At 40.0% G+C, this 24,304-nt stretch overlaps 1 protein-coding gene across 8 annotated transcripts in view; it reads left to right on the top strand.

Annotated features, from left to right (window-relative positions):
- Positions 1–24,304, top strand: part of GPATCH2 (G-patch domain containing 2) — a 176,829-nt gene that overhangs the window by 22,049 nt on the left and 130,476 nt on the right. For 6 of the 8 annotated variants that reach the window (XM_006137344.4, XM_075925203.1, XM_075925204.1 and 3 more), the window contains exons 4-5: positions 7,712–7,894; positions 8,700–8,779. In XM_006137344.4, the coding sequence (XP_006137406.1) occupies positions 7,712–7,894; positions 8,700–8,779 (263 nt within the window). Of the gene's footprint in view, positions 1–7,711; positions 7,895–8,699; positions 8,780–10,953; positions 16,869–16,901; positions 18,603–24,304 lie in introns of those variants that run through there. The other 2 variants (XM_025178606.2, XM_075925205.1) reach the window with 2 other exon arrangements.

The raw sequence follows: 24,304 nt of genomic DNA, 5'->3' as shown, positions 1-24,304 counted from the left end.
CTTCCAAGAGAAAGCTGAGAAAATATTAAATGAACTTTTCCTTGCCATTCTACAGCTCTCACTTCTGTGTCCTGTCACAGACTGAGAAGTTTAACTGCTTTCCTCCTTTAACTTCTCTACCTTCCATAGTGACCTCATCTTATCCCATGATCTCACTCATGCACACATTCTTGCCTAGCCTTACTTTTTTTCCTAGCCTTTCACTCTTCTCTTGCTCTCTCCTCACAATATAAACGTACTTGAGGCCTGATCTACACTGGGAGTTTAAGTCGAACTTAGCAGCATTAGGTCAATTTTTTTCTCTAAACAATGAGTCCACACCACCAAGACTGTTCTGTCAACTTTACAGGGCCATTAAAGTCAATGTCAGTGGTTGGGCTTTCAAGAGGAGGAATGCTAAATTTGACCTTTCATGGTCAATTTTACAGTTGCAGCACTGTGAAAATTGACATTTTTGGGAGGTATCCCACAGTGCTCTGGGAGGTGTCCCACAGTGCCCTGCTGTTATTGCTCTGGTCAGGACTTTCAACTCTACTGCTCTCCGGGCAAACAGGGGAAGACCTGGGAAAATTTGATTTTCATTTCCTCTGTGGCCAACATGGAGAGCAGACCTCAGAGCAGGCACCACACTGGAGCAGTACACCTGATGATGAGTTCCCAGAGTCTCAGATGAGCACCAGCATGGAGAGTGCAGGAGATCCTGGACCTCACTGCTGTGTGTGAAGAGAGGAATCTGTTCTCGCAGATTGGCAAAAGAAATGCAGATATCTCTGCCAAGATCGCTAAGGGCATGGAGGTGAAAGTATATGCCAGAGACACTAGCAGCACCAAATGAAAATAAAGAAGCTGAGGGAAAGGCAAAGGAGGCAAATGGATGGTCTAGATCATTGGCACAAACATGGCACTTCTGTGAGCAGCTGTATGTGATCCTGGGGGGGGGGGGGGGGGGGAGGAAACCTGGCTAGCTTTCCTAACTAGTCTGTGTATTCCTACCAAGACACTCCTCAGGCAACTTCAGGCAGCTTTGTAGAGTACAGCATGGATGAGGAAGAGGTAGAGGAGGATAATGGTCAACATGTGAATGGGGCAACCGATGTCACCAAGCGCCAATAACTTTTTATAACTTAAGAGACAGTCCCCTCCTCCCAGGATGTTTCCCAGTCGGGCACTGATCATGGGGAGGGCACTTCTGGTGAGTTCACATTTTTTAGCATGCTAAAAGTGGGCTAAGGCAATGGGATGTGATCTAGGGTGGCCACTGAGCCCGCATTGTGGGGAGTTCCCAGAACAGCTCGTTAACATGACTGGAGACTGAACCTGCACAAGTCCATAAAGCTCTCATAGAAGAACTCTAATTCCACTTGCAAGGTTTCTGGCGAGGTCTGTCTTATCCTGTCCTCCGTGGTAGGACACCTCTCCATGCCAAGCCAGTAATAAGTGATCTGGCATCATTGCAGCTCAAGGTCCAGGTTTCTGGCCACATTATCAGCATCTGCTCCATATCACTCTGTGTGATTTGGAGAAGACTGATATCTTGGAACAGCAACCTGAATGAAACGGGAAGCTATTAGCCGCTGCCTCTGCAGTAAACTCCATTTGCTCATTCCCAGTGAAGCTTCTGCGAGAGGGGAAAGTTGCATTCTCCCGTTAAGGAGGCGCGTGTGTGTGTGTGTTGGGGGAAGGGGAGAAGCACACAGGCACTGCATGAGCCCCTGCCCTGCAGCCACACCCAGACCCCTTTCCTCCAGGCTTGTGACCTGGCCTGTCCTTTACTATGCTTGCTCCCAAACCAAGTCCAGCTGCTCCCCTAAAAACTCTTAGGTGTACCTGCTACATAGTGACTGCTTAAAAGCATAACTCTGGCCTTGTACATAACACCTATTGTCTTTAGATAGACCTACCTTCCTTTTTATTCTAACAGATTAGGTTTTATGCTCCACTATGTGTCTCCTGAAAAATCTGCCCTTCACTTTTCATTACAACAGAAACCACAATGAGCCTGCTGCACACTCCCCTGGCTCTCTCAGCTATCCGGCTGGCACAAATCCGCAGGTGAAAACAGACTAGGGATGACGTGTTCAGGGAGTAAATGCAATCTACCCACTTGGTCAGGGAGCGCTTAAGTGAATAGAGGAATACGCTGCTGGAGGAGATGCGTCACTGGAACAAGGAATAGGCTGGGCCTCCAATGCTCACTATTGGCATTTCAATGCCTATGATGTTCATTTTCTGGTCTTGGAAGAAATTTCCAGCTTGCAGATTTCTGAAGAGGCAGGAGTGCCTAAAGATGCTCACATCATGCTCCTTTCCCGACCATCCCAGGTTGATGTCAGTGAAACCTCCCTTGTGATCCAACAGCACTTGCATCACTACTGAGAAGCATCCCTTGCAGTTGATATACTCCTTGGCAAGGTGGTTAGTTGCCATAATGGGGATGTGTATTCCATCTATTGCCCCCTCCCTCCCCCCACACACACACAGTTCGGAAACCCCCCGCAGCAGAGCTCTCCGCTATATCCTCCATCTTTCCCAGAGTCACTATCCTTCATAGCAGGAGGGTATTGATTGCCTGGGCTGCTTGGACCACAACACTGTAGATTTTCCCCACTCCAAATTGATTCCCAGCTGACCAGTAACTGTCTGGCATGCAGTCAGTTAGAAGGCAATTTCCTCACGCTTCTCCACTGTCAGAGGGTACGTCTACACTACAGCACTAATTCAAACTAACTTAATTCAAATTAGTTAATTCGAACTAAGCTAATTCGAATTAGTGCATCTAGACCTAAAAATTGGTTCAAATTAGCATTTTGCTAATTCGAACTAGCATGTCCACATTGAGTGGACCCTGAACCGAGGTTAAGGATGACCGGAAGCAGTGCCGGCAGGGCATCAGATTAGGACTTAGAGCGTGGAGCTGCTGTCTCAGGCTAGCTGAGGGCTGTGCATAAAGGGACCCGACCCCCCACCCCGGACAGACAGTTCTCAGGGGTTCCCCGCTTGCAAAGCAGTCCTGGCTTGGAGTGCCCTGAGTGCCCACACTGGGCACATCACAGCACTCGGCCATCAGCCCGACTGCACTTGCCGCAGGCTGCCATCCGAGAGGGGGTCAATCGGGGGGCTGCAGGAGAGCTTCCACCCTGAGGAGCCCGCAGTGCCACCCCAGTCCTCCCCATCAGGGGCTCGTACCCATTCCTCCCTCACCTCCTTCCACTTACCCCTCCCTAGCCCGCCCTTCCTGATGTACAAAATAAAGGACACGTGTGTTCAAAAATAGAAACTCTCTCTTTATTGAACAAAACTCGGGGAGACTGGGAAAAGGAGGTGGGAGAGGGGAAGAGAGAGGGTGGGAGAGGGGAGGGCAACTAAAATGATCAGGGTTTTGGAACGGGTCCCATATGAAGAGAGGCTAAAGAGACTGGGACTTTTCAGTTTAGAAAAGAGGAGACTGAGGGGTGATATGATAGAGGTCTATAAAAGCATGAGTGGGGTGGAGAGGGTGCATAAAGAAAAGTTCTTCATTAGTTCCCATAATAGAAGGACTAGAGGACACCAAATGAAATGAATGGGTAGCAGGCTTCAAACTAGTAACAGAAAGTTCTTCTTCACAAAGCAAATAGTCAACCTGTGGAACTCCTTGCCGCAGGAGGCTGTGAAGGCTAGATCTATAACAGAGTTTAAAGAGAAGTTAGATAAATTCATGGAGGTTGAGTCCATGGAGTGGTATTAGCCAGGGGGTAGAAATGGTGTCCCTGGCCTCTGTTTGTGGAAGGCTGGAGAGGGATGGCATGAGACAAATGGCTTGGTCATTGTCTTCAGTCCCTCCCCTCCAGGGTACCTAGTGTTGGCTGCTGTCGGCAGACAGGCTATTGGACTAGATGGACCTTTGGTCTGACCCAGTACGGCCGTTCTTATGTTCTAAGCTCAGGGCTCAGGGTTAGGGGTCTCACTGGACCACCCTGATTTTCATGCAAACCTGCTCCCGGGTGGCCAGGCTGGCAGCTATCCTGCCCTAGACGGCCACTTTCCTATGCCTAGTGCGGACGTCGTGGATTAGGTCCACGATCTCCGCACTAGACCAGGTGGGTGGGCGCCCGCCTCTTGCGGACCTGGGCAGGCTCCCGGGAGCCGCCAGCCTGGTCCCGGGAAGAGGCAGAAGGCTGAGTGGCAGCGGGTGGCTGGTTCGTGCCGTGCCAGGTGCAGGGTCTACTGGCTGGGTGCTGGCAGGCTTGCACCTGGCACAGGCACCGTAGCCAGCCCGTGCCCCTTTAAGGGCTCCGGGGCCGGGAGGGGGACATACAAGTTTCCCTGGTGGTGCCAAGAGTGGCCACCAGGGAAAGCTGGGGAGGGCTAGCCTTCCACTAGTTCGAATTAAGTGGCTACACACCCCTTAATTTGAACTATTTAATTCAAACTAGGCGTTAGTCCTTGTAGAATGAGGTTTACCTAGTTGGAATTAAGCGCTCCGCTAGTTCGAATTAAGTTCGAACTAGCGGTTTGCCTGTGTAGCGCCTATCAAAGTTAATTCGAACTAACGTCTCTTAGTTCGAATTAACTTTGTAGTGTAGACATACCCAGAGTGAGTCTCATTCTGGTGTTCTTGTGCTTCAGGGCTGGGAAAAGCAATTTGCAAACTTCCAGGAAAGTCACCTTATGGGTACAGAAATTTTGCAGCCAGTGTTGCTCATTTCGTACCTGCATCTCATTAGTCTGCTTGTCTGAGAGCACCAGAACTGGAGTTCCACTGTGTCCACAGGATCAAATGCCAGTGGCGTTTATCAATCTCTCAACTCAAGTACTTCGCAAAAAAATGTGTCCTGGTTTTCTGAGATTTGTCGTTGCTCCAGCAAACCCTGGATATGCTCTGGATATATTCCAGCATTAGGTACATCATGCTTAATATCCCAATGCTTTGATGCTCGATGGAATCCATGATAGATTCCATGTTTATGCTACTATGGTGTCTCCGTGGATAACCAGAAGTCAAAATGGGTGCAAAAAGACTATTTACAATTGCTTTCAAGCGGGGGCGGGGGGGGGGGGGGGAGATAAGGGCATTATGAGATGTTGACAACATGTACCCAGAATGTTAGCCATCCTGCTGTGGATGTGCTATTTTGAAGTACTTTGAATTCTTAAGCACAGTGAGGACATGCACTTTCGACTTTATGAAATTGGGTGCTAAAAATCAACCTTAATAAATTTGACCTTATTTTGGTATAAGCATGGTTTTAGTCTCCCCCAATAAGTCTCCACCTGGACTCTCTCTCTACCATCCTGTATTCTTTCTATCTTTCATCTCTGAGCTCTTTGAACATGCTGTCTGGAGTTTTTCTTTCTTCTAATTCCATCCTAGAGTTTCTCTAATACATCTTCCACTCTTTGGATTGTATTGCAATCAGAATGAGATTATCTGAGAGATCCTACATTTCTTGATAGACATTAAGTATGCATAAAATTCTTGTTTCCAGCTTTCCCCCTATCCTCTCCATTCTACAGGTGGTATTTTCCTTCTTTAATTTGCTCTTACCCTTTTCTGGAACCCTTTTCAGTTTTGGTGTTAGTAGTGACCAGAGAAGATTCCAAGGCTATTTAATCCATAAGGGATCAGTGAGATGTTTTTATTTTCATTAATATTCTAGTAATGCAGGACTCATCCAGCCAGAACCAGCGCTTTCAGCCAGTAGTGCTATGGTTGGCATAGTATTGGCAAATTGCCTTACATTTGAATTATTACAGTAATCCATAATAATACAAAAATGAATCCGTTTTTCCTCTTTTCCTAGGCCTCCTTGGATTTTCATAACCGTGAGTTCTTTGTTGTCATAATGACAGTGAAATTTAGCATAAACAAGGTGGAAGTAACAAATTGCTGATCATGTTACATGATCTTCCCATATTCAAAAATTAAAATGCACTTAGGTACTTCACAAAATACATCTGGTATGTAGGTTATTCTATGGTTGATGTAAATCTGACTTATCTAATTAAATACATAAACGTAAATATTTTTCTTAAATATTTTTAGTCCATACATGTTAAATGCGTATTAAACATTCATGTAACGTGTGCTTCGTGTAGTCATGCACATTTAAAAATGTGAAACACAGTACAGTTTTATTCCTGGAAATAGTTATGAACAAATTTGAGTAATTTAAAGACGGGTAATGTACTGCTGTGCTATCAATCTAGGTAGCATACTTTTAAAACACTTGGGTTTAAGGAGGATGGTTAGTGAAATCTAGGGATGTGAAGGAGCAGTTGACTAGTTGCTTTTCCCCTTCTCCCCTCCCTCCCCCCTCCTCCCGCTGCCTCTGTCAGTTAGGGCACTTCCACTCTGAAGTGCACTAAACAGGCAAAAGCACCTTAAATCAACCTTAATAAATTAGACCTTATCTCGGTATAAACATGGCCTTAGTCTCCCCCAAATCTATCTGCAAGAGGGGGGGAGAAAAGAGGGGTACTTGAAAGTGACAGTGTCACATGGAGCCTGGGGTCAGCTGCTCTGTGTGGCACTGCTGCTTTGAATGCCACGGAGAGCCCGGGATCAACTGGGGACTCTCCAGCTGACCCCGGGCTCCATGCAGCGCTGCCGCTTTGAAACGCTGCGGCAGCATTTCAAAGAAGCTGCGCTGCACAGAGCCTGGGGTCAGCAGGAGAGTCCCTAACTGACCCCAGGCTTCAGCGCTTCTGCCTTGTTAGTGTAGCAACAACCTTAGGATAGAGGCAGCCCTATCGATTAATTAAATAGTTGATGCAAAAATGCATTGACTATTTGATTTGTCAGTTACCCGAAACGTAACATCCTTAGTGAAATCTTAAGAGGATACTGTTGAGGGTAACAGATTTCCTACTGGAGGGAAGTAAAAGAGGGAAATTAGCAGCGCAGGACCTCAAGGAAGGCATAATGATCTCAAACTTTTATTTAAAATACAGTGCTCTGTACTTTTTTTTTTTTTTTAAACCTCTACATGTTGTGCCCTCTCCCGCTCCCCTCCTCCCCCCGTTTAGCAATTTACCTTGAATTAAATGTTTGTGCGTGGAGGGTTATTTCTATATCAGGCTATTTAAGAGCAGCCATCAATGTTACTTAATGGTAAATTTTTCTTGAGGTTTTATTTTTTGCCATTGTCCCCGTAATACATACTGAAAACTTCCATAAAATATTTTTCTTAAAAATAACCAACTTCATAAAGCAATATAATTCATTTCTCAGTATATTTCATGGTACTGTCACTTCTAATTTAAAATCAACTTTTTCAAAACTTATTTCTTAATGAACTTAATCAGATTAGTTTTATTTAGTCACATCTGTTCATGATTGTTCCCCATTTTACATGCCATACAAATCATGAAATTAAGCTAATTATATACCATTATCAGCTGCAAAGAACTGGTTACACCGTTTTATACCTTTTAATTCCCAGCAGGAGATTAAGGCTTGTTTTTTGTTAATGGGAAAAGTGCAGTAATTTAAATGGATTTCCCTGCAGTTATTGCCAAAGGATTAACCAGTTTATTATTGGTTTTCGCGGTTCTAAATTGGTTCTAAAACATTACATTTTATGTATTCTTTATTGATGGCAGTACTTGTCATGCTATTAATGTAGAGTTGCTACCTACAACTATAAAGCAAAAGACAATGTGATTACATGTGTGGTTTCTGCAGATAATAAACCTGTATTGTTGGGGGGGGGTTATTATATTTACACAGGTGACGATGAGCAGAGTGACTGGTTTCATGAAAATGAATCTGGCGGTGCATGTGGAATCACTGGAGTCGGCCACTGGTGGGAACAGGAGGACTCAACGGAATTGGAGAAAGAATTGCCGGATCCAGTCTTTGAAAGTATCTTAACTGGTGCTTTCCCTCTTATGTCCCATTCAGGGAGGAGAGGTCAGTAACACTTAAAGGTGGAATAATAGCATGGGTTCAATGGAAAGATGTCTGTGGCCTTAATCTGGTATATGAAGTATGTGGGAATTGGTCTTGAGCTTCAGAGTTCTTACATTTTTTAAGAGCAGTACTAAGAATGGAAATGAGCGATAAAATTGCCAAATGATTATGAAGTTTGGGAGTGCAAAATTTATCCTTTTTTTCTTAGGCCCCTGTCCTGCAAAGCTGTACTCCCACCACAGGTCCCATTGTTTGCAGTAATTTCAGTGGGTTTTTTGGAGCAGCTACACTACAGCTGGGTTTAAACTATAGTTTGTAGTTTGCACCTGATCTATCTAGGTTGCTAAATAAAGCAGTGAGGGCTTGGCTCAGTCTGGGTTCCATGTGAGTGCCACAAAGCCACCTGTCCCTGACTGTCTCTCTTCCATTTCTCTCTTCCTTCCTCCCTCCCCCCGCCCGTTTTTAGCAAGTTAATTAAAATAAAGGTAGCACAGGTATCTCTACACAAACTGCAACTCTGCACCCTTTGATGCAGCGCATATGTATCCTCTGTGTGGGTCAGAGTTTGCAGAATGAGGCCCAAAATTTGTAATTCAGTAGCTTTCATAAAACAATCCAATAGTTTTAGAAATAAAACAAAATGGTTCAGGTATTAAAACTATCAACAAATTAAAATATTCCTTATCAAAGAAAATGTTTTGTGTTTCTTTTGATTCCCATCTCCTAGTGTAACTTTAGGAATGTGATTGTAGTATAAAATACTTTTTTTTTTTTTTTTAAACTGAGCTCTGATGCTTACTTGTAGGTTTCCAGAGTAGATTTAGTCATCTTCATGGAATGCCAGCAAGAAACATGAAAAAGGTTTCAGGAAACCCAGCTGCATTGGTAGGCATGTTTATTGTTGTTGTTATTAATTAAAAACCAGTTTGAACTGTTTGTCATTACTATAACAAAACAAAATCCACAAAAACAAGTTCATATTTCTCTTTCATTGATATCCTAATGTTTGTATATAGTTGAAATGATTCATTCTTTTTACAGTGTACAAACTGGAATGGTAAGACTACTATAAACCAGGTTTTCTAACACTTTTGTTTGTTTTTAATTCTTCTCCTTCCTGTGCTATAATGTAATGCAATGGCCTAAACAAACTGTTAATTAGAAGATTGTTCCTTCATGCTTTATATTAACTGTAGGGGAAAAAGTCAAAGAAAAATACGCTTTTCAGTATGTAGCAGGTGTATATAAAGAAAGGGATCTTTATCTAAAGCATATCACATTATAGAGAGAAATTATGAATTTTTTTCTTGTCTTTGTAAAGGAGCATCAAATCTGTTAAGTTACTCAAATGCTCCTGATACTAAGAGTGTCGGTCACCGTAGGATTAATGTGTTTTCTCTTAAGATCTCTCATCTTTCATCCTTAACTTTCTATCTTTATTTTTTTAAGGCCACATGTTAAAATGTGTTTAGTGATCTAGTACTTGTATATGCATATTACAGAATCTCCAGCACCTCTAAGCACTAATGTTGTTAAACATCCCCTCAGTTTTAGGAACAGCAACAAAGGTCATTTATCACTGCTTCTCTTGCTCCCTGTTTTTGTTTTGTTTTGTTTGTTTTTCAAACTGTATGGGTTTGAAATCACTTTTTGGACTGGGAGAGTGAGAAAGAGGAGGAGGGACAGCTTTTAAAATTGTTTTTATAAATAACTCCAAAATGAGTGGAAATTCTTTCTTATCAGAATGGGAGTTGAGAGGTGAAAAAGAGGAAGAAAGCTTATTTCAATATTATAAGTCAAGGGTTCACACTGGTAGTAACCATTTTCTAGAATGAGAAATTCCAAGGCCTTCAGTCTCAACGTTCTAACGTCTTTATAAGAGAATTCTGTTAATTTGTTGAATTTGAATAATGTGATGATGGAAACCTCAAAAGGTATTACATATGCAGAGCACAGAAAAGCAGTATGGGTACTAGAAATGTAAACCTTTTAGAAAAGGAGAAATATTGTAATTGAAATCTTTGTCCAATAACTGCCATTCAGAGCTGAATATGACACTTTAAAACCTTGACCTATGAACTCAACCTTTAGTGATCATGAATTAGATGAATGCTATCTAGTTCTTGGTTTCAGATCTACCTATTTTTATTTTTGGTTCACTGCTTACTTGAGCATATCTGGGATTTGTAGCCCATTTTCTAGTCTTATTGCAGTCTTGCTCTGGTATTTTATAGGCGCTATTACAACTGATAGGGTAGCTTCATGGTATTGATGATACATAGCTTAACCATCCTAAAAACTGCCTTTCCCCTCTAAATAGTAAAAAGGTGATTACATTTCAGTTGATGGAAATATATTGTTATATATACACATATGCAGTATGTTGCTTTCTGGTACAAGTTCTGGATTGTCATAAGCATCTATCCCCTTTTCAAGAAAACCTCATGCATATTAATAATAGAGTAATTTTTTGTAGAACAACATGTATACAATCCACTAAAGGAAGATAACTGAATTATCTGTAGATAGAACATTATGTACCAAGTTTATTAACTATGTGATACCAGAGACAAGTTTCCCAGAGCAACACTTTCAAAGGAGGGTAAAAAAACATGCAAAGCCCTACATTAGAAAGGAAAAAAAACCTATCTATCAACCAACCAACCAATGGAAAAATGTTAAGCTAGCTGTTAGCATGAACAATTTCCTGATCTGCATGCATCCTGAGTCTTCAGTTATTTTTGCAGCTATACTCATCACATCCAACTTGGAAATTTTGGTTCTTCATGTCAGACTACAAAAGCTTGTTTGTTATCAATGAGTGATTTTTCAAAGACAATCTTTTAAATACCCCAGCCCAGTGACAATAAGAAAAAAAAATCATTTAATACCTGTGACATCTGATAACACTGAACAAGAAGTAATTTACTGATGTTAGATTGTCACATTGAAGAACTAGAATGCCTTTTGAAAGATAAATATCCTGAGCAAAGAAGAATATGGCTGACTCAACCCATTGAACAGAATTGTGATGGTGAACTAATTCTTGCATTTTTAAGGGAGATGCGTCTGTGATGTCTGCTCAAGAGCAGTGATACAGACTTTGAAAAGAAGACAAGGAAAAAATGGACATTCCATAGTGAGGTATGCCAGTGTACACTTCATAGCAGTGGTTCCCAACCTTTTCAAGGATACAGACCCCTTTTCAATCTATTAACTTTTTACAATATAGCTGTGCCTGCAGCCTACACATCCCTCGGCCCACTCTGCTTCCCGAGTGGCATCCCTCAGCCCACTGGGGAAGCAGTGCAAGCTGAGGGACATACTGGCTGCCGGCACAGAGCCTCTCAGCTGAGCTGCTTCCTGAGCCATGGGAAGTAATGCCGGTTGAAGGACGTGCTGGCTGTGAGAGGCTACACATGGGCCCCCTACAGAACCGTGGTTCGCGGACCACAGGTTGGGAACCACTGCTTTACAGGGATTCTATTTAGTCAGAGGCATACATCTTGAGCTCCTCAGTTACAGCCCTGCATTTAGTTGTGGGCAGATAAACCCTTGTATCGTTACAGAGCCTAAGATAGTGGGGCTCTGCAGAGGTGCACAAGTCTACCTGAAGAAATACAGTGGCAGAATCAAGACCACAGTAATTAAAGAAATCCTGAAAATATATCTGAGCTGCTGTGGAAGGGCAGTGGTTTTAGTTATGATAATAATTTGTTACATGATCTTTCACTATTAAGGAAACAGAAATCATTTTGAATGTAAGATCACTAGCTGTGTAATGTCATATATGCCTATTGTGTGTTCAGTTTTTTTGTGGGGAGGGGGAGAGGGGAGAAGCACCTTTTTGTTTGATAAAATACCTTCTTCAGTTTTTCTTTTTATTATAAGATATAGGGACTGAGACTCTGGGTTGGGATATTGTGTGTATTTACCAGTTGGGTATTATCAGTCCTTAACTTACATAAGTCCCAACTTGTCACTAGATTGTCTGCCAGAAAAATATTCAAACATACATTTTAATGAGCCTGTTTTTACACTTGAACAAATTTTAAACATAGTCTTTTGTTTTTCTCTGTGATTAGTATACTGCTTTTGTGAACTAAATCACTTTTTAAACTATCTAACTCTTATGTCTGATTCATTCAGTTATACCAAAATCTAGTTTTTGGTATTCTGTATCAGCAAGGCATATGGCATGAAAATCCCTGATTTCAGCATGCAGGTTTGATGGAGCATCCTGGTATAGATAGATATATATTGAACAGTGAGAATATATATAAATATTGAACTGCTGCTATTTGCTCTGAATTGTCTGACCTGCACACTGAATAAGGCATGGGTTGTATGGAAAAATAGTTTATGCTCATGGAATTTTAAATTACTACATTTTAATACATAATCAGGTAGAGACAAGGTTGGAAGGTTACCTTCAATTCGCATTTCATGTTATGAATACTTTGCAGCCTCAACATTTTTAACATACCCCAGTAGTTCTTTTTTTAAATTATAAATATCTGCAATTTTTCTATTTGTGAACTTTTTACTTACAAGTGCTTCGTGTTTGTACTAAGAATGTTTTAATTCCAAAGCTGTAAAAATGGCATAAGCCTAATTTTTGTGTATCATGCTACAAATCAGCATTTGATAATAGATTCTTTTTAGTGGGTATACTGCATAAAATCCACTGAATTCAGTAATAGTTGGCATACTAAGATTTATCTTACTCTGACCACATTTTTTTATGTGACCATTATATCAATGTACAGAATTCTTACTATAGGAAATTCAAATATGTTGATGCTGAGTGATAGTACTATATAATCATAGAAATGTAAGGAACATTGAGTGGTTATCAAATCTAGCCACCTACTCTGATATTGGACCTACCAACTGTTTGTCCAACCTAACAAGTGTTTGTCCAGCTGTTCTTTACAACATTCAGTGATGGAGATTCTGCACCCTCCCTGGGAAGCCTATTCCAGAATTATCTACCCTGGCTGTTAGAATTTTTTTCCCTCAGATACAATCTAAGTCTCTTTTGCTGCAAATTAAGCTCATTGCTACTTGTCCTACCTTCAGTGGACATGGGGAATAATTGATCACCATCCTCTGTCAACATATTTGAAGATTTTTCACTGGTAGTTTTCTTTTCTCAAGACTAAATAGTCCCAGTGGTTTTGGTTTTTTTTGTTTTTGTCCTCTTAATTAATGTTATCTAAACCCTTTTTTGATGCCATTTTCTGGACTCTCTCCAACTAATTCACATCTTTCCTAAAGTATGGTATTTAGAATTGGATATAATACTCCAGCTGAAGCCTGAACAACACAAAGTTGAGCTAGGCAATGATTTCCTCTGTCTTACAATGTGTTAATGCACCCTAGAATGTCGTTAGTCCCTTTTTTTGGCAACTGCATCACATTGTTGACTTATTTTCAGTTAGTGATTCACTCCAGTCTCCAGATGATTGTCTTCAGCGCTAGCCAGTTACTCCCCTTTTTGTAGTTTGCTTATTTGATTTTTTTTCCCCCTTTTACATGCCTCTATTGAATTTCATCTTGTTGATTTCTGGACAAATTCTCTAATTTGTGAAGGTCTTTTTGAATTCTGATTCTGTACTCCAAAGTGTTTTCAACCCCTCCCATCTTGGTGTCATCTGCAAATGGTATAAGCACTCTTTACATCATTATCCAAATCAATATCAATTCTTTAATGCTACAGTTTTTCAGGTTACTATGCTGGTTATGCTGTGTGTATCAGCTCATATAGTACTATCTCTTGGAACCTCATCAAGTTATCAAAGCAATATCAGTATTTAGTACAGTGTCACATTTGTTAGAAATGTGAATTCAAATTCTGCTTCTCTTTATTCAGTTACATATTTTTGCAATCATACTAATAGGTGGATCCTGTTTTCCTTCATGGATCAAAGTGGGTAATTTTGATCAGTCAATTCCAGATGTTTGATTTTTAGTTTCAATTACTGGTGTGTCAGAAAAGGTTTAGTTGATGAAAGAAAATACAAGAACTATGAACTAAAATTACTAGAAATCGACAGTTCTTACTCTGGGGCTGAGGAAAGTTTTTCAAATCTTTTTACTCTTTATACTTGTGTTAACATCATCATTTTGTGTGCAAGTTTTTCAATAAACTGAGTATGAATGTTAAAATACTTTAAAATATTGATGCTCCTGTTCTTTGCCCTTGCGATTGCCACACTCCACTTGGCTCTTGATATAGCTTATTCCCTGAAAAGTGGCGTCCTAGTGATGAGGTTTGAGTTCTCGAAGTATTGATTGTGCCTCTTGCTAATTCTGCTTTCTTTCTGGCATGGCACCTAGGAAACGCCAGCAATAGTCAGTTGTAAAAAGAGTTGACTTAATAAAGCCTTTCTTCCTCTTTGCTCTGCCATATTTTCCATAGAACCATAGAGCTGGAAAAGACCGACTTTATTAAGTCCAACTCCCTGCCCAAGGCAGGGCCAATCCCAATTAAATCAACCCAGCCAGGGCTTTATCAAACCGAGACTTAAACACCTCTAGGGATGGAGACTCCACTACTTCCCTAGATAGCCCATTCCAGTGCTTCAGCACTCTCCTAGTGAAATACAGCCGCTCCCCGAGTTACGAACAAGTTACGGACCAACAGTTGGTCCGTAACTCGAAGTGTTCGTAACTCGGATCCCATAGAGTTACATGGTGACTGCGCTGTTCATAGGCACGGATCACCATTCGTAACTTGGACCCACATTTACTACTGCTTTGGTCGTAAGTGGAGGTGGTCATAACTCGGGGAGCAGCTGTAGTTTTTCCTAATATCCAACCTGGACCTCTCCCACCACAACTTGAGACCATTGCTCCTTGTTCTGCCATCTGTCACTACTGAGAACAGCCTTTCTCCATCCTCGTTGGAACCTCCCTTCAGGAAGTTGAAGGCTATCAAATCCCCCCCCCCCCCTCACTCTTCGCTTCTGCAGACTAAACAGACCCTACTCCCTCAGCCTTTCCCCGTAGGTCATGTGCTCCAGCCCCCTAATCATTTGGTTGCCCTCCGCTGGACCCTCTCCAATGCATCCACCTTAGCCCTAATGTCTGCTTCCTGGTTCTTGACCTAATACTAAGATAAGCCTATTTCAGGCCCTGAGCTCACTTGGAATTGCTGCTGTGTTGCTGCTTTTTTTTGTGGGGTGACAAGTGGGATTGTGTCCTTTGCTATTTAAGCCCTTTAAATATAGCTGTGACATTGTTATTTCTTATTTGATCTTGCCTTGTTTTTATTGTTTGGGAAATACAATAAAGGAGGAAAGCTAATTTGAAAGGTGTTTACTGAAGAGTACTTATGCTTTAATTTCCATCTGTTTTCCTTGCTTTTTCTCCTTAAAATATAGTCTAATAAGGACACAGGTTTCTCAAAAAAAAAATCTATCTATATATCTGTCTATCTATCTATCCCTTTTCCTTTTCCTAGCGGAAGCCTCTGAATGATTTGTGCTCAGAGAGGGAACCTCCAGCTTTGCTTTGGAGAGGCACACATCTTTTTTGATTTGTTTAAAATACAGTAAAAAAATCATAAAGCTGAGTAGTGTTAGTTTAACTACTGACTTATAACATGACACCCTAGGGGCGATTAGATGCATTGATCTCATCTTCTTTACTCTATTTCTGCTCTGGTTTCCACAAAATATTACTGCTTCTGAGTCAGTCCATCTAACCTGGTGTTTTCAAACACATGGTCTGTGTGCCACTACAACTAGAATATTTTCACAATCCATATGGGGAGTCTTTTGGCCTGAGGGAAGTGTCCATACCTGTCCTCCCAAGATCTGCCCCTTTCCACCACTATGTGGTGCAGCTAAGTAGCACTGGATGTATTTAAGCCCTGGACATAACTTTTTCAGCAAGGTGATTTCCTCTAGGATTAGGCTCAGAAATTTCAGATGGGCTTCTTACATTTTTGAAAACATATCTTAAAAAAATTAATCATGGTGACAAGTTCTATGAACTGTCAAGCTGAATAGTTTTCCACTTTTAATTCATCTTTAAACTGACCATACCGATGATCTTTTACAATTACTCTATAGTTTACTTCTAAACCAGGGTACACTTCATGTTTGACCTTTCTTTTGCCCTCGTGGAATAGCTTCAGGGTTTTTTTTTTTAACTACTTACATAATCGTAGAACACTAGAACTGGAAGGGACCTTGAGGGGTCATCAAGTCAGTCCCCTGACCTCAGTGAAGAGAAGACTAGTTACTTCCAAATTTGAAAATACAGTCAAACAAGATTATTGCCCAATTCCTGAAATTTACTATAAAGAAGAATCACTTTCTCTTTCTCTACTTCAAGTTGAACCTCTCTAAGCTGCACTCTCTGGTCTGGCAACCTCGGTGGTCTGGCATGATTTTAGTTAGATGGATATCCACTTATCATTGGTGTTTCCAGGTTTCCTGTGAGCAAAGATGTTCTTAAGTTAATATTTGGGGCTTACCATGGGTTTTTCTGGGGGAATGCATGCTTTACAATTATCCTTACAATTGCTGATGTGAAGTTGTTTTGCCATGCGATAGATACTTCATAGTGAAGGGAGGGCCGTTGGCCATAATTTGCCAATTTTCCACTCCCCACTGGTTTTATGGAGAGGGAATGTAAAATTCTGTTTAATCAGTTAAACGGTTAAACATTGTTTTAACCAGTTAACTGCTTACCTGGGATTGGGGGGAGCTGCTCCTGCCCGTGTGGGCTGAAGCAGTCCCTTGCCTGCAACGTGGCATCACAAGCTAACTGAGCTGGAGTGCTCCCACTCCCCCCACTGCTGGCAGAGTCTGCTCCAATTGGGCACCCCTCTCAGCGCAGCTGGCCCTGCCAGGCTGGAGCACCCGCCTCTTTGCCATGGAGCACCCTAATCTTAATCTAGACAGGGCCTGGTAATACAATTGCCTTCCATACTGTGTAAAACTCCAAGGGCTGTATTACAGTATTGTCTTTCATTTTTCTTTTTGTTTTCTAGACCTGTACTGGCAGCTGAGCTATTGATACTTTTGTCCCTTCATTTGATTACATAGACACCATGTCTTTCAGCAGCCCTTTATATCAAGGAGTTTTAGATGTGTTGCCATCATATCTAAACTGGGAATTAGAATTTTTCATAATTTGGTTTGTGATTCAAAGCAACAACAGTTTGTTTTTTTATTTTGGTGTATATATAATAGTGTGTATTTTTTATTATAAAATGGTTTTAATATGTATGCAATAGAAACATGCTAAAAATATTATGCAAAAGTTAGTTCTGAGATTGATGAATGAAACTAAACCTTGAGCAATAACTTTAACAATTCATCATTGGAAGACTTATCTAGGGACTCAGAAAATAGTTTGTGTTTATCTGAGTTAATCTAGCACTGTATCATGGAATGGGCAAAGGGGGCCATGGTTGAAATCCTGTGGTCTTTCACCTTTTCTAATGCAAGATGTATCATGAAAATAATATAGGTGCTCTTCAGTATTTTCTTGATTTTTGGAGAAGTAGGACGGTGGCAGGCGTGTGACCTTAGTTATCAGATTTAAAGAACATTAAATAATATACTGAGGGAGAGAGATTCATTGAACATCCTTAACTGAACCTTCAGAAACTTGCAAGTGTATCAGTTTTGCACTTTCAAGTTTGTAGATCTGATTTTCATGTTCTACTCCTTGAAGAATTTTGTACTACTGTGCATGTGCTGAATTCATGTCTTCTGAAGATCCTGCCCTCCTCTGGCTTGAATATACCTTGCGCTGGAGTGGCACTGCAGTTACATCTTTGGTACCTCGCTCCAGGTGGAAGCATTGAGCCAGGAAGTGAATGGGTGGAGTCTGGGGGGCCATATGGGAAGGGAGCAGTCTTCCCTCTAAGCTGCTGTAGTGCTGTCAGCCCCTCCCAGTCAGTCAGCTCCTTGCACAGAGCCCTGAGCTTCTGCCTGGGCATGGCTGATTAATCACCTGTGAAGCTGTGCTGCTCCACATCTTAGAAGGAACACTGGGAGAGGGCCTGGAGGGGTAGGATACGGCGAAACATGGGAACTGAGGCAGATGTGCCTGACTAAATAGGAGTCAGCTAGGGGCTCAGACAGGCTCCCAAACTTCCTAAAAATCTCTCTCTCCCCACCCCCGCAAAACCTGCTCCATCCTTCTCTCACCTACATCCAACAGCCTTCCACATTCATTTCTTTGCTCTTTCCCTTTCACTCAGCTCTTCTGTTATCCCAAATTCCACTAATCTTTTGTGCTGATTCTGAGAGATGTGGAAAATATTTCCTTGCTAAAAGATTTACCCAACGTAGCTCAGATCCTTAACTCAATTTTTGTATTTCTTTATTTCAATCATTGCTCAGGGATGTGACTGGAGATGAGAGGTTCAGGATGTTCTGGGGAGAGGGGACAGCCCTAGCCCACTCTAACCTCAGTAGCTTGGGGCCAGGTGAGAAACGCCTGTCCATAACCACTATAGCTACAGTCGGCAAATCCAGGGGAAGAGTGCATTTCCCCCAGTGAAGAGGACAGACAAATAGACAGACATATAACTTCTATAATATTGTGCCTAGTAAGGACCGTTTGTTTAAAAAAAAAAAAGTGTGTGTGTGTGTGTACATACATATATTCTTGTTCTTTTTTTGTTGTCTGTATTGTTAGACATACGCTTTGAAATAAAATACCAGAGTAGTTAAAGTTAGCATGACAATATTGTGTTGTTTTGACAAATAAAATTTACAGAATCTTTTGACTCATCATTCTTCCAGGAGTTATGTTCAGAGCACTTTTTACAAATATCTAATCATTAACACCTGTATTAGATAGGTTAGTATTTTACCTTTTTTACAGATGCAGAAACAAGGAAGAGGTGGTGACTTTCCTAAAACAACAAAAGGGGTCTTTGTCAATTCTTGATTGGCACTTGGGATTTTCTCACTCTTGTCAATGCCACCTGCTGTACCACTTTATTTGGTGGTCTTGGATATCAGATAGGCTAAGCTGCTTCAGTCAGGTTGAGTACTAGGGTGCGTGACCTCCAAAGAACATACAATAATGCAGAAAGATAGATGATTCATTACTTTTCCCTCTGAGTCAGCACTGACCTAGTGTAACAATATGTCATTAGAGATATTGCAAAAGGTGACAACTTCCAGATAAGAGGTAAAGTTGATGTTCTAACCACTTGTAGTGGTAATATGAAGGGCTCGACAAATTATACAATCTATTCGCCCGTGGCGAGTAGACTGTAACCCGGAAGAGCCGGGTTTGGGTGATCAGCGCATGCGCAGAACGATCTGCGCAGGCGCAGATCGCCGGACAGCGCGGCTGGCGAGCGGGGCTCGCCGCAGTTCAGCGAGCCCTCGTAATATGGAGTGTTAACCTTTCTATCATGCCCAAGTTTTAGCTTTGGTAACCATTCTGACACTGAAAATTCTTTTTACAACTTTTTCATATTTTGTGAAGGGTTGATATGTGCTGAATGATATTTACTTGTATTCAGTAAGGCCCTTTCTTCCTTCACTAGCTTTTAGATTTAGTTGATGTATGTTACAACCACTTGAGATTTTCAGAAAGGAGTTTCAAAAGTGGATATTACTTTATATTAATATGTTCTATATTTAGCCTGTAGTAAAGATCAAGTTACAATAAAGAATTATGTAGACTGATGTAGTTATTGTTTTTTTTTTAAAGAAAATTATGATAAATAAGCAGCCGTGCAGTGGAAAGATAATTACATGGAAGACTCTTAATGAACTATAATAATCCTAGACTGGAAGGTTTGTCACTGGAAGGTAGAAAATCCTTGTCGGATGGAATTTATAAGTTAGTGTTACACATCAGCTTTTCCATTTGAAATATCATTACCATTTGAAAACATAATAATCATTGTTTTCTATGTGGATACCATATGAATGTTACTGAGTTAACTATGGATGACTAAAGACAAATCATTGATGCAGTCAAAGGATTGCCATTCCATTGCCATACAAAAAAACTGTTCTACTTGGTCCCTGTCAATTTGAGTTCCTTGAGTGACTTCTGAACAATTTTTTTTTTTTTGGTATAAATTAACTGTCTAATTCCTGTTTGAATGTTTTTGTTGGCTTTATAACCACCATATACAATTATCAGATTAGCTTAGTTACGGTCATTTTCATTCTTGCGTAACACTGACATAGGAGCTCTGCAAATTATTTTAAAAAGAAAGGTAATTTAAATTTTTCAATTTTCAGCATTAAGGAATATGTATTTATCTGTTCATTTTCTATTTTACTGTCTGCTACTGAGTAATCATTATGGCAACTTTTTTTTAATAGTATTCCAAGTGAATAGTTTTTGATGAAATACTGTCCATATAGGTTGCTTATTTCTATATAACCTTTAAAGCTTTCGTACTATTTATTGATGGGATATATAATAACACTAGATTATGAAACTGGCATGCATAGAAAATGTCATCAAATACGTGTTTCACATCCCATAACTGGAATCCTCCGGTCCAGCAACATCTGTTGTCCAGCAGGACCACAGACGTTCCTTGATCAGAGAACCCTGGTAGCCTAGTGGCAAGAAGACAATCCAGGAGGGGCTGGGCTGAAGCAGTGGGAAGGACTGAGTCTGGCAGCAATCCCTAGCAGCACAGAATCGGGCCAGCAATAGCCCATGGAAACGTGGGGTTAGGGAGGGAGCCTGCGGGCTGCCAGGGGGCTGAGGTAGCCCCAAATAACTAACGGCAGCATGGGGCTGGAGCCCCAGACAACCCACAAAAGCGGGGCCAGGCCCAAAGATTGCTATGGGGCTGGGACTCAGCAGCCTCTGGCAGCCGGGCCAGGGCCAGAGCCAGCATGCTGCTGGAGTTCAGCAGGCAGACCAGCAGGGGCTGAGGGTAGTCCCCCTGCCTCCGTCATCCCAGCTGTCAGACTCAGTCGCTGGGGGCTTTGGCAGAAAACTTTCTCTCATCTGGCAAATTCCCTTGTTCAGGACTGGTCAGGTCCTGAAGGTGCTGGATAAGAGATGTCCAATCTGTTTTATGTCCCAATCTATTATGAAATGTTTGAGATGCTACTAATATGAAATCTAGGATTTTTAGTACAAGTGAGTTAAAAATGTCAGATATTACGGCTTGCCTTCAGAATACTTGGGAATATTGTTAAGTTTGTATTTTTTACAGTCATATTCTATTACTTTAATGAATGTTTTATTCTCTTGTGTTACTGTGTGACAGACCTTCATAAACAGGGGAAATAGACTGACAATGCAGAAAAAGAAAGAAGCAAGGTCAGATTAGAGTTCTGTGCAGTTCATAAAGAAAATAATTTTTTTCTCTCATCTTTCAGGCCTAGTCATTTTATGTGTTACTTTATAGTTACTGGTAGGTTTAAAAATATTAAATCAGAAGATGCAGAGGGGAGGGTTACGTCTACTGCATTGCTTTAACTTTTGTAACAAACAATAAGCATTTGTGTAATTGTGAAACATTAACGACAATTTACAGTATATAGAATAAATTTATGAAATTGTTAAAGGAGGGTATCATAAAGTAGATTTTTCTATAGCAAAAATACAAATCTGAGAAACAGGAAAAAAAACTAGACTGCAACAAAAACTGAATTTTCCCCCAAAGTCAGAAAACCATATAAGTATTACACTGAACTTATTTATTTTAGTCACATTCCAGTTTTTTTGTTGGAGTTTGTGTATCTTACTTTTAAGAATCTGACAATATAATCATAGAGTTTGCTTCCTTATGATACTGTGTTCAGTGCTAAAGAATGTGAGCCTTTTACTATACTTTTACTATACTTTTCTCAGTGGCATTTAAGCTAATTACTATCTGACATTTTTCTTAACCTGTATTAAAAATGTTTTGGCTTATATATTCATATTTTTCCATTAATTTTCATTGCAGAGATTTTAGGGGGAAATGGATTAGGGGAATTAATATTAACACTATTATATTTTTATTTTAGTAATATTTAACACCAAATAAAATACAAAACAGAAATTTAAGAAAATATGTTTGGGTTTGATGGATTACTACTCTTGAAAGGGAAACAAAACACTAAATATTTCTAATCCTGCATTATTTACCGCATGGGTGGTTAAATGCTACTTTAAGCCTCATAAAATTAAAAGGGAGAAATCTGCCAACTGTAGCAGGAATTGGATTTAGGAAGAGTGGTACAGAGCCAAAATATTGCTACAGAATTAAATGTCAAAAATCTTCTTTAATAGTAGATATATAGTTCACAGTGCTTGGTTATGATTAATACATTTAATCTAAATCACTGAAAGTTGCTCTCTCCTTTTCCATAAAATACAATAGGACACAAATCAGTTTTACTGTGGGTGGATAACAATTGGAAAATAATGCATCTTCCCGCCCAATAAATTGTCAGTTATACCTTTTAACTAAAATCAATTCATCTTTCCAAAATTTATTACAATTTCTAATAATAAATCTTCTCAAATGTTTATTCATTTGCTTTTTGATACATTTGTGCCACTTTTGCTATGGTCTAATGTTTTTTCTTTTGATTCATTGTAAATTAGAAAATCTATTTCGAGTCAGTTTTCTAGTTAAGAAGTTAAAATCTATAACCCAGCCATTTCTTCAAAGTCTCCTTTACACATTTTAATACCCTTGAACTTGAACTTACATACAATCCAGTAAATTCTGGCCAGAAGGTGATTAAAAGACTTTTGAATGTAACTTCTTGACTAAGGGCCAGATTCATAAAACAAGCACTTACGAGTTTTATATGATCCCCCTAGACCTTTTCCCTGATTTAAATGGGAAAAATGAAACAATTATAGCAAATGAGCAAATATCTAGATTTTAGTCAAAGGATTTTAATATAAACAGAAATGCCGCCTTTGAATTAGGATGCAGCTGTAATCATATACACTGAGATAGCAGCAACTTAATTTTGTTGTCTTTGTACTATAGTAACAGCAGTAATGCTATAGAAAATCATGTTTTCTCTTGAGCTGACCTCCCAAAAATATGGTCCTCTACTTTTTAATGTTTTGAAAATATTGCATATGAGCTCAGATGGGAAAAATACATTTTGAAGAAAATGCTGGTGCTTTTAAGAAATTCTGAATTATGTTGTAATAGCTGATCTAATGCTTATAGTATGAAATTCTAGGTTTGTTCTTTTGCGCATTTTCCTCGTGAAACCTTCAATATGTTGACATTTAAAAATGTGCGTGGTGTGAGATTGGCACTTCTGTATAAATATTAAACAATTGTAGAAAAGATAGTTTTAAATTTTTAAATCCTACAATCAAAACAGTTCTTTCATTTTCAGCCACTTAACGCTAATGATGAAAGCTCCCAGTTAAAAAAGCGAGTATGTGTGTGAGGTGGTCTATTTTACAAGGACTGTGGATGAAAAGCTTGGCATTTTTTGTAATTACAACTAGCTATAAACTGGGTAGCTTTCAGAATACCTGATCATGTTTTGTTTACAGTATAAATGTCAAAATGTTGACACAACAGGGGAATGTTGGAAAACACTTCAGACACAACTGGGAAGAAAAGTGACACATTCATAATTTGAACTTGATCTACTGTATCACTTATTGGAAAATTTGTTTAGTTGATAGCATCTTGGGTGTTGAAATGATTGATTTCAGAGCTAAAAAAATCATTTGTGTGGATGAATTAGAATTAATTAATTTGACTAATTACACAGATGTTTTCTTAGACAAAGAGCAGACATTAATTACAGGTCTTCATCTAAAAATAGTGTCAATATGTTCAGGGCTGCATTTTAAAAAAAATATATATTTTTTGATGGTATGGAAGTAAAATGCTATTCTGCATATCTTGAGCCTTAAAATGCTTAGTTCTGTTCATATAAAGGTGTACTAATAAAATGAAAACATCTAGGTGTGTAAAATAACTTCTATTTATAAAGTGTCCCAAGAGCAAATTAGATTAATACTACCATTTTGTAATTTCAAAATCAGTTTTAGTGTTTCTAATAAATATAGAGCTACATGTGTGTAGTGTTTTACAAATCTAAGGAGACAAAATCCCTGCTCCAAGGAGATAACAATGTAATGCCTCAATTATATGTAGAGTCCCCCACCGGATTCAAAATAGAGGCAAAGGGCAATGTTTGCAGAACCTTTTGCAGAATGGTAGATGACATAGATGTTTCTAAGACACTGCCACATATTGGGGAGTCAATGAGGAAGGGACAGGATGAAGATTTGTGTTCTGAGAATATTTTGTTTTTCTGTTATTAAATTAATGTCATTGAGCTGTGCCATTTGGGATTATTTTAAATATCTACCAGGTATTAGTGTGTTTTTTGAAGAGTACCTGAGTAGGATTACCAGTGCAAAGACAAGTGTGGAAGGTTGGGTTTTGAAAATAGTGAGGGTGCA

Source organism: Pelodiscus sinensis, chromosome 3 (genome assembly GCF_049634645.1).
Source record: "Pelodiscus sinensis isolate JC-2024 chromosome 3, ASM4963464v1, whole genome shotgun sequence".
Lineage (NCBI taxonomy): Eukaryota > Metazoa > Chordata > Testudines > Trionychidae > Pelodiscus > Pelodiscus sinensis.
Note: the sequence above shows the minus strand (reverse complement) of the source record. Positions and strands in the feature narration are given on the sequence as shown.